The 11,918-nt window shown below is 38.4% G+C and overlaps 1 protein-coding gene across 1 annotated transcript; it reads right to left on the bottom strand.

The window, feature by feature from the left end:
- Nucleotides 1-284: 284 nt before the first annotated feature.
- LOC135106713 (uncharacterized) lies at nucleotides 285-2,557 on the bottom strand. The gene is made up of 2 exons (XM_064015971.1): nucleotides 654-2,557; nucleotides 285-342 (listed from the first exon to the last, which is right to left on the bottom strand). Exons 1-2 carry the CDS (start codon nucleotides 2,555-2,557, stop codon nucleotides 285-287), a joined length of 1,962 nt encoding a protein of 653 aa, XP_063872041.1.
- Nucleotides 2,558-11,918: the final 9,361 nt, after the last annotated feature.

The raw sequence follows: 11,918 nt of genomic DNA, 5'->3' as shown, positions 1-11,918 counted from the left end.
TTGAAGAAACAGAACAACAGTATGCACGAGTCAAGGTATCCGGCGCAACATTCTGTTTCCCAGGACGATACTGTATTGTATAACTGAATGATGCCAGCTCCAGCCTCCACTCTTGTATCTTGTTATTCTTTATCTTGGTTCGCTTTCTGTTGTCTAACATGAACATCACAGAGCGCTGATCAGTAATCAGAGTAAAATGTCGTCTAGCTAAGAAATGACTCCACTTGCGAACTGCTTCAATAATAGCTGTGGCCTCCTTTTCTACAGCAGGATAATGCAGCTCACTACCCTGAAGCGTTCTTGACATAAAAGCTACTGGCCGGCCACCCTGGTTTAAGACTGCTGAGATAGCGACCTCCGAAGCATCACACTCCACAACAAAAGGAAGGCTCTCATCCACAGATCTTAGAGAAGCATCTATAAGCTGCTTTTTCAAGGAGTTAAAGGCAGTTAGTGCTGATTCACTCAGCGGAAAAGTTTTCGTGTTTATCAAAGGTTGGATTTTATCAGAGAAGCCAGGGATCCATATAGCATAATATGCAAACAACCCTTGAACTCTTCGCAAAGACCCCATATTGGTAGGAGGTGGTAATTCTTGAAGGGGACGTAATCTGTCAGGATCAGGCTTTATGACATTATCACCAACACAATACCCGAGAACATTGATTATAGGCACAGACATAACTGATTTAGATTCATTGAGGGTGAGCTTCCGTTTTCGAACAACCTCCAAGAACTTCTTAACATTTTCATCATGCTCATCCTGAGTTGATCCAGCTACAGTAATATTATCGAGATATGGGAAAGTATCTTTAAGATCCTCATCTTCAACTAATTTATCCATAGCTCTCTGAAATACAGCTACTCCATTAGTGACACCAAATGGAACCCTACAAAACTGATACAGTTTTCCTGCACCCTCAAAAGCAGTATACTTCCTCTCACTCTCTTTAATGCTGATTTGGTGGTATGCACTCTTCAAGTCAAACGTAGAAAACACCTTGTATTTTGCAAGATTATGTACCATGTCCTCTATCCTCGGGAGGGGATATGCATCTAGTTCTGTGTATTGGTTGATGGTTTGAGAATAATCAATACAAAGTCTCTTTTTGTGCCTCTCAAGTGGATCTTTCACAACTACGACCTGTGCTCTCCATGGGGATATGCTTGGCTCAATGACGCCTTCAGACAGCAAGCGTGATATCTGGTCATTTATAAATAACTGGTCATCTTTACAATAGTGTCTGGATTTAACTGTAATTGGTTTACATTGTTGAGGCAAGTTCGGAAACAGTGAAGGCTCCTCGATATCAGCTGTTGCCAATGCACAGTTACTAGTTACCCTTAAACTTGGCTTATTTCCCCCATACTGAAAAGTTACACTCTTGTGATGTTTTTGAAAATCATGACCCAAGATCACATCACAACATAAATCCTTTAAGACTCCTAGCTGAACACATGAGTAATTTTGATCAACATGACCCAAGTCTACTGTAACATACCCTGGGGAGCTAGTATTTAAAGATGCTGACGCCATTGAAATCTCCTTGCTTGCCGGAACTACTGTCAGCTTTAATTTATGTGCCACTTTCTCACTTATGAAGCTATCCGAACTGCATGAGTCGATTAGTGCCTTCAATGAATGACCATTGACAGTGATGTCTATAGCTGCATGTGAAAGATTCTTTGGAAAAGTGGCAGCAAGTTTGAGCAGAGTGGGATTATACAGTGTGGTGGTAGTACTATCATAAGCCTTAGCCTTGGATCTACAGACTTTGGCAAAATGACCCGCTTTACCACAGTTGTTGCATGTAACAGAACGTGCAGGACAAATAGCCCTACCTGTAATGTGGAATGCATTACCACAAAAATAGCATTTCTTCTTAGATACGTGTGCAGCAGCGACAGTCAAGTCCACAGGTGGTCTTCTTTCTCCCCCTTCTTTCGTTGACTGCTGTTGTTGGTCATCACTGGGCAGTTCCTGCTGTCCTGGAACTAAAGCAGCAGCATGAGGAACAGGCAAGGAACACGTGTATGCATCAGCATTCCGCTGGGCAAGGTCCAATGTACGGGCTTGACTGTATGCCGCCTCAAGATTCAAGGACTTATTTTCTAGCAGGCGCTGACGAATAAATGCAGAGGCAATACCGTTAATAAACGCATCACGTACCAGCTCCTCCCGATATTGTTCAGCTGTGACTGCCTTGAAGTTACAGTCCTTGCTTAGTTTATGTAGCTCCCTCAAAAATTCATCAAGGGATTCGCCCGACTGCTGTCGTCGGGTTGCCAAAACATGCCTTGCAAAAATCTCGTTTGGTAACTTGACGTAAACACTCTCCAGTTTTGCAACGGCACTTTCATATGAAACACAGTCTTCGATGAGTTCATACACACTCGGGGATACACAGTTCACTAGAGCCCTCAGCTTGTTAGGTGCGGCCTCTCCACTCTCCTCAATGAAGTTTTGAAACGTGCGGTGCCAGTGTTTCCACTCCTTGGCCGCCGTAGGAGAGCTGGGATCCGTGTCCAGTCGGCATGGCTTAAGCAACTTAGCCATGACGGGAATTTTGTTGAATAAATTGTAATGAGACTGAAACGCTTGGTGGCAACTCCAAGCTTTATTCAACAAAATACCAGGCTCTCATATCTGTAACAGATACAGACAAAAATAACTACCGACAATTACACAACACATTAACTCAATATAAACATTTGATGACAATCATGCAACACAGCACGAACACAGTACATAACAGGACATAATAAAACAATCATGCAACACAGCACGAACACAGTACATAACAGGACAAAACAACATAAATACACACACAAACTCACACATTAACAGAAGGAAACAGCTGGGTCTACACTGGCCTGTGGTACCATTGTGACTGACGATACACAGTGCTACCAAACGTGAAAACAGTAACGCCAATCAGTGTTGCCAATGTACAATAATTACCACAAATACTATACTTAAGGGATTATATAAGCTTTTTTTTTTTTTTGCCATTTTCGCTAAAACTCATTCAATTATTTTGAAATTTTTATCGTAAGTGTCTTGATGATAAACTTAAGCCATACCAATATGATGGCGATAACTGTTAAAGAAAAATATAATAAAAACTGAAAAACAGCTAATTTAGTCCACCTAGCATATAAAGAATGACGTAATTATGACTTTCCAAAATTACTTTAAATTCCGTCTGATTAAAACTAGAATGGATACTTTAGAGTTTTATGTTTTTTTTTTTCATTTGTAATTTTTACTAAAATGGTGAACTTGCTTTTTTTTTTTTTTCAAAAGTGAAAAAAAATACTGGAAAATTTGACTGGAAGTTTTGGTAAAAAAAAAAAAAAAGAAAAAAAAAAATTAGATCAGACTAAGACGTAAAATTTTAAATGGTGATCGTTAAAAAAAAATAATAGTAATAATAAGGTAATTCTTAAAAAAAAAAAAAAAGAAATAGCGGAGTTATTAAAACGCAAAGTTGTAAAAAGTTGGTTTCGAGAACCATGCAAAGTTGCAAAGATGAGTCTCCACGATGCTGGACTCTAACTCAACAGAAGTATTGAGACTAGTAAACAAGTTCTCTAGAGACGTTTATTCCTCTTTTTTTTTTTTTTGTCATTAGTGGCATGCATATCGTGTTGTCCTTCTTGAGGCCCTTGAGAAGTATGGCAGTGATGGAGATTGCTGGCGACATAACCACTGTTGTATTCCATCGTCGCCAGCGTTACCACGAAGCTGAGCTTTCTTTTTGTACCTCTGAGGTGCTTCAAGCAGTGTAGCCATTTGCAGCTGTGGAAGGATTCATTTGGGTTCTGTGTGAGTCCCTACAGACATCGTTTCATCATTTCAGCTGATGTAAGCCGAGTATAAACTCTTTTCACTAATTCCAACTCCTCAGGTGGAAGGGAGAATATCTTCATCTCTCGATAGCTTGGTGGTATTTCACTACACAAGAAAAAAAAAAAAAAAATCGAATGAGTCTATGAGAAACTTATTCTGCTTTTTAGCACTTGAACGAGGAGCTAAGGCGTAAGCTTGCTGGTGGTAATGCATTGTGTCTGTTTTTCGCTGATTTATATCTTTCCAGCGGCGTGCTCTTGCCTTGACAAAGGCCTCCTTCCTCTTCTTAAATAAGGCACTTATTCTTGGCAAGATGAGGCCAAGTGCAAGTGTTCAGAAGTAAGAATAAAGAAAAGTTTAATGGAGCAAGGCGCTTGGAAGTCCACAAGAACACTGGTACTTGTAGGCGTAGGCTGCTGATGTTCCCTCACTCCCTACACCAGCAGCTGTTCAGATAGATGCCGTGTTTCGCAAGATAGAAAGAAAAAAAAAAAAAAAAAAAAAAGAAAAAAAAAAAAAAAAAATATATATATATATATATATATATATATATATATATATATATATATATATATATATATATATATATATATATATATATATATATATATATTCGGGAAAAAAAATATGAAAATGCACATATTTCCTATGCCTCAAAGTGGACCTTTAAATGGCGCCACGCAGCACATATCCCTTTGAATGCCCCCTAGAGGTTTTAGATCTCTGAAATATTGCCAAAACATTGGTTGATTTTTTTTGGAGCAGATATCTCATTTCACCATTTTTGAGCGAAAATGAGTCAAAAAGGGTGATATACCCCCTTAAATCTGTAATAATCAATAACCATATAAACCAAACTACATTTCATAAAATAAACTTGTCAAATATATATGTTAAGCCATTATAACAATATAATCTTTTGTGCTCGGCTGTGAATTGTGTGAAATATTAATTTGAGTACAGAAAATGCATGGGCAGTAATATTGTGTAATTATGTTTTACGTATAATGTTTTTTGTATTATGTACAGTAAAATCCCTCTTATCCGGCATCAACGGGACCGCCGACATGCCGGATACTTGAATATTGCCGGATACTTGAATAAAAGTGAAATTATGTCCACAATCACCACCCTACACTCACTCATCTTACCATAACAATGATCAGCTGATCGTAATCAGCAGCTGATCTGATCAGCTGCTTAAGTGTAAGCACAACACGCTTCCTCTTTCCTACAACTTTAGGCATGATGAAAGCGTCAAGCGATAAACAGTGCACACGCGGGACTGAGTCACTGAGTAAACACAGTGCAGTGGGCCGCGGGTGGCGCGAAGCAGTGCGCTCTGGTGGCGGGGGGACAAAGTATGCTTCGCGTGGGAATTTTAATCGATTTTATGAGTACACATTGATTTTTATTGATTTTACTTGAAGCTGCCGGATACTCGAATGCCGGATGAGAGGGATTTTACTGTAGTAAGTGTAGAGATTTTATGACTAGTATCTGAATTCCATATTAAAGGATTGATGTTAGATAAGGAATGCTGAAGAAAAAAAAGCGCCAAGGTGTGCTTGTAGGATAGTCATGGTGGGATTGTAGAACCGTATTGTTTCCGGTGTGTAGTAATTTAAACATGTATATAAATATGGAATATCTTTAATATGCTTGTGCCTTTTAAAAACGGGCTTAGTATCTTAAAAATAGTTACTGTTTGTTATGATCCTTATGATTTCTTTTTATAATTTAAATAAAGCCAGTATGCGTGTTTGGTAACTGTCACACCAGACAGGTGTACAATTTTATAGGTGTGGTAGAACATGGGCGTTATACACAAGTCTTAGTAAATACTTTGGTATGAAATTTCTAGCTTGATATAACAAAATTATAATTCTAGATAATTTATGTATTTGCTATATGGGGATTGAGGGATATTGCATCATCATCTATTATACCTTAGAAAAGTGTGTTGTTTGGTTCTATTTGTTACTGTGATGTACGGTCACAGGTGTTAATATATTTATTGGTTTGTTGGTGAACAGCATATAGTAAATTTTGTATAAATTGATTCAATATGTTACTTATGCACCGAAAGTAAAATGCTTCTAATTCATTATTGGCTATATTAATTATATCTAAAGGGTGTTCTCCAGTGACATAAAGAATGGAGTCATATGCAGTTTATTTATTTATTTATTTTTATATTTTTTTGTTAATATGAGTCAAAACGTTTACATATATATCAAAAAAAAATACTGCACATTGAGGAATTACACATTCTATTGGTTATGGTGTGTAGGTGTGACTTTTTTTTTTATTTATTTAAGAGTTTACGTCTTTATTTACACATTCTATTGGTTATGGTGTGTAGGTGTGACTTTTTTTTATTTATTTAAGAGTTTACGTGTTTATTTAAGAAGGGCATTGGTCAAGGCCAACAAAACTTTGATAAAAAAGATAATAAAGCACACTTAATGCCAGTTCTCAAAGAGATGCCGAATAGAATAAAGAAAGAGAGAAAAAAATAAAAAGAGGATAATTGTTCTGAAACATCCTCAAAGGAAAGAGAAAATGCAGAAGCAGGTAGCGAGTTGCACAGTTTGCAAGAGAAAGGGATAAATTATTGAGAATACTAGTTAACTCTTGCATTGGAGAGATGGACAGAATAGGGGTGAGAGAAAGAGAAAAGTCTTATGCAGCGAGTCAGCGGGTGGAGAGGAGGCATGCAGGTAGCAAGATCAGAAGAGCAGTTAGTGTGAAAAATAGCGGTAGAAGATAGAGAGAGATGCAACACTATGGCGTTGATAGAGAGGTTAAAGAAAGACAGTTAGAAGAGAGGAGAGAGATTTTGATTATATCCTGTCTAAACGAGAGGTGTGAGTAGAAATAAAGCATACTCCATTCATGGACGGATAAGGACCCTGTAAAGAGTTAGCAACTCGGAGGGAGGAGGGGGGATGAGAAAAACTGATATAGAAAACGCACAGAAACTATTTTAGCTAGAGATGAGATGTGAGGTTTCCAATATAGATTATACGTAATGTTCAGTGTAGAAGTAAGAGGGGTAGGGGCAACTGAGTGTCATTGAGGAAAAGAGGGTAGTTATTTGGAAGATTGTGTCGGGTTGATAGATGGAGGAATTGAGTTTTGAGGTATGGAACAATACAAAGTTTGCTCTGCCTCATTCAGAAATTTTAGAGAGATCAGAAGTCAGCCATTCTGTGCCGTCCATGCGCGAGCTGTTTACTTCCTGAAGACTTGGACATCTACGAAAAGACGTGGAAACGTGCAGGGTGGCATCATTGGCAAAGGAGTGGATAAGACAAGAAGTTTGGTTTGAAAGATCTTTGTTGAATAATAAGATAGTGGATGATACGGCAGAATTCAAAGGAACACCACTTGTGATAGGCTCAGCAGAAGGGCAGTGACCGTTTGGCACTGCAGCAATGGAACGTTCAGAAAGCAAACTTGACATGAAGTCTCAAAGAGGATAGAATCCGTAGGGGCGTTGTTTGGAAATCAAACTTTGTTCCAGACTCTATCAAAAACTTTTGATATGTCTGAGACAACAGCATAAGTTTCATCAAAATCCCTAAAAAGACGATGACCAAGACTCGGTAAGGAAAACCAAAAGATCACAAGTAAAGTGGCTTTGACAGAACTCATATTGGAAATTAGATATAAGTTTGTGAAGTGATAGATGTTTACTTATCTTCCTGTTGAAGATAAACCGGTAAATTTTAGAAAGGCAGGAAATTAAAGCAAGAGGATGGTAGTTTGAAGGATTAGAGCGGTTACTCTTTTCAGAAACAGACTGAATGTAGGCAAACTTACAGAAAGAAGGAAAGATAGATGTTGATAGACAGAGCTGGAAGAGTTTGAATAGGCAATGCGCAAGCACAGAAGCACAGTTTCGGAGAACGATAGGAGGGACTTCATCAGATCCAGAAGCCATCCGAGAGTTAAGACCAAAGAGCGCATTAAAATTATCACTGTGAAAGAACTTAATGGGTAGCCTGAACTAATAGGAGGGTGGAGGAGAGGGAGGAACAAGCCCTGAACCATCCAAGGTAGAATTTTTAGCAAAGGTTTGAGAGAAGAGTTCAGTTTTAGAGATAGATAAGATGGCAGTGGTACGTTCAGATTTAAATAAAGGAGGAAAAGATGAAAAGTAAAGGTATTGCATTTTTTTTTGGTGGGGGGGAGGTAAGTGCCAGAAGCCACGAGGGGAAGTTATAACTAAAAAGATTTTGACATTTTCTATCGATGAAGAAGGTTCTGTTAAGTTGGAGAACAGACTTGACATGATTCCGAACAAAAATATAAAGTGCATTAAATTCAGGGGATAAAATGCTCAAATACCTTTTGTGGGCCACCTCTCTAAAATGTATAGCACGAGAACAGGCTGTGTAAAACCAAGATTTGTAAGACTAAATGCGCTAAAGAGAGTGAAGAGTGAGGAATGCACGCCTTCATGCCACTCTCATCTCTGTTATGCGCTCAACACACATATGGGTCTCTGACATGAAAGCAGTAGTTATTCCAAGAAAGATCAGAATAATACCTCCTCAGCTACCGGCAGAGGTGCCTCCGGTTTGGCGGATCCTGAAGACGGACTGGAGCAATAGGACAAGATACATACGAGTATATGAGGTTGGGATCGGAGGAGCCCAGTGGAGAAGAAAGGGTAACAGCATAAGCAGAAGGATTAGAGGTAAGGAAAAGGTCAAGAATGTTTGGCGTATCTCCTAAACGGTCAGGAATACCGGTAGGGTATTGCAGTAATTGCTCTAGGTCATGGAGGATATCAGATTTCATCAGCTTAATCAGTGAAGGGAGAAGAAAGTCAAAGTTGTTGGTGAACATTGAAATCTCTAAAATAGAGATTTCTGCAAAAGAGAAGAGGATCAGGATATCCTCCAATTTGGAGTTTAAGTAGTCAAAGTTCATATTATATATATATATATATATATATATATATATATATATATATATATATATATATATATATATATATATATATATATATATATATATATATATATATATATATATATATATATATATATATATATATATATCTATATCTATCTATCTATCTATCTATCTATCTATCTATCTATCTATATATATATATATATATATATATATATATATATATATATATATATATATATATATATATATATATATATATATATATATATATATATGCTAAGAACTATGAGAAAACACACAAGTGTATAGACAAAAAACAGGTAGCAGAAATTAGCTACCACCAAGTGAGACTGTGTAGTACATAGATTACAAAGTGTGTGCATGACGGTGTGTATAATGTACAAATTTTTATTAGGTGCAGTATATACATTGTAGATGATATAGTGAATAGTTTTTAGAGGTTTATTAGATAAATTGCTGTGTTATATAACAGGTGTAGGAGGTTTAATTCTCACGTCATAATACATGGAGTGCACAATTTGTAAATGTAATGCATAAAATTATATGAGGTGTAGTATGCATGATGTAATTGTAAAGTAAGTTGCAGTAGGTGTAGTGCACGAACTGTAGATATAGTGCCTAAGTTATAGTAGATGTAGTTAGTACACAAGCTGCAATAAGTCTAATACACAAAGTTGTAGCAGGTGCACTATATAAAGGTATGTATGTAGCACATGGAATTGTAAGTGTAGTACACAATTTGTAGTATATGCAGTACACAAGTTAATGTAGGTATAATACAAGTAGGTGTAGTACACACGTTGTGTTAAATGTAGAACAATTTGCAATATGTGTAATACATAAGATATAATAGGTGTAGTACAGAAAAATGTAGATGTTTATTACACAAGCAGTAGTAAGCTTAGTATACAAGTTGCAGATGTAGTATACGAGTTGTTAAAGATGTAGTACACAGGATGTAGTAGGTGGAGTATAGAAAGTTGTTGTAGGAGTAGTTCACTAGCTGATGTAGGTGTAGTACACGAGCTATAGTAGGTATAGTAGTATACAGGTTGTAATAAATGTAAACATGTTGTAGGTGTGGTACACAATTTATAATTGGATAAGTTGCAATAAGTGTAGAACAAAATGTAATGTATGTAGTACACAAGTTGTAGTACATGCAGCACACAGCTTGTAGGTGTGGTACACAAGTTGTAGTAAGTGTAGCACACAAGTTGTAGTAGGTGCAGCACTCAAGTTGTAGGTGTGGTACACCTTGTAGTAGGTGTAACACACATGTTGTAGTAGGTGTAGCACACAAGTTGTAGTAGGTACAGCACACAAGCTGTAGTAGGTGTAACACACAAGCTGTAGTACATGCAACACACAATTTGTAGTTGCGGTACACAAGTTGTAGTAGGTGTAACACACAAGTAGTAGGTGCAGCACACAACTTGTAGGTGCGGTACACAAGTTGTAGTAGGTGTAACACACAAGTAGTAGGTGCAGCACACAACTTGTAGGTGCGGTACACAAGTTGTAGTAGGTGTAACACAGAAGCTGTAGTAGGTGCAACACACAACTTGTAGGTGCGGTACAGAAGTTGTAGTAGGTGTAACACACAAGTTGTAGTAGATGCAGCACACAAGTCGTAGTTGGTGTAGTAAACAAGTTGTAGTAGGTGTAACACACAAGTCGTAGTAGGTGCAGCACACAAGTCGTAGTTGGTGTAGTGAAGTTATAATAGGTGTAGTACGTAAGCTGTAGTAAACACAGGAAAAAAAAAGTTTTAGTACGTGTAGAACACAAGTTTTAGAACACGTGTGTTGTAGAACACAAGTTGGGTCTAGTATAGCACTTTGCAGCAGATATAATACACTGTTAGTAGTGATAGTATACTGATGATGCACATAGTGGTATTACATTTACAGTATTTTTTTGTATAATATATGCAATGGTAGTGCACTTTGGACTAGTAGGAAATAGTGCAGGTGGTAGTACAATGATAGTACTGGCAATATAATAAAAGTAATGGCTGTACAGTAGTAGTAGCAGATCTAATCGTAGTACAGAAGTAGTAGTGGCAAAATTTTTGTGATGATAATACAATTGTTGTTGTGGTAGCACAATTGTTACAGTAGTAATAGTAGTAGTAGTAATAGTATAACAGTGATACTGGTAGTATAATAGTAGTAATAATGGTAATAAAGTAGTACTAGTGGTATTAGTGCTTGTGCAATAATAGTAGTGCTAATGCCGACGTAATGGTGGTACAAAGTGGTCAATAGAAGTAATGATGGCACAAAGGGTACAAAGTAGTCAATAGAAGTAATGATAGTATAATAAAATAATAGTAATATCATAGTAATATAAGCAGTGGTAATACAATACTAGTTCCATAGTATTAATGGTAGTACATTTATTATATTTAGGTAGTACAATAGTAGTAGTGGTACTATAGTAATAGGGATAATAAAATGGCAGTAGTAACACAGGGCTCCTTGATCGAGTCATACTTTTGTCTGACCGCCGTTTCCGCGCTTGGTGATCAAGCAACAGAAACTAAGCGGTCGAGACAAACCCCTTTGGGGGGACGACAGGGTAGTGGGCTACTCACACCTACCGTCCTACGGACGGCCCAGGTGATGCGAAACCTACTTGCCGGAGTCACCCCCGACAGGATTCCAGCTGAGGTCGCCACCCTCAGACCAGGCGGTTGGCTACCTGCTATACTAGGCCCGCCGCAGCACGACACATCGTTCGCAGACGTACGCCTTCTGCTAGAGCGCCTCTGGCCAGAGGGACGGACACAGAGGCTCTATGCCCGCCCCTCGGACCAGGGGGGGGGAACTGGTACAGCATCCGCACCGTGTACCCCTTTATCAAAGCTATGAACCCGCTGGCCTTCAGGCAGGAAAAGAACCACCTGCCATTCAGCCGTCATCCCGGAAACGCCAGAGTGACTACCGATGCCGAGGGTAAGTGGGTTTGGCCCAACGACGCGGCAAATCACCCCGACGGCCCCCACCCCAACGGGATAGAGAACCCGAAGGAGCAGGATACTCTGGAGCAGTGAAGCTGTTAAAGGCTCCGAAGCCTGGCGGAACCCCATTGCTCTCTCTATGAACGT

This window comes from Scylla paramamosain, chromosome 14 (assembly GCF_035594125.1).
Source record: "Scylla paramamosain isolate STU-SP2022 chromosome 14, ASM3559412v1, whole genome shotgun sequence".
NCBI classification, from domain to species: Eukaryota; Metazoa; Arthropoda; class Malacostraca; order Decapoda; family Portunidae; genus Scylla; species Scylla paramamosain.
Note: the sequence above shows the minus strand (reverse complement) of the source record. Positions and strands in the feature narration are given on the sequence as shown.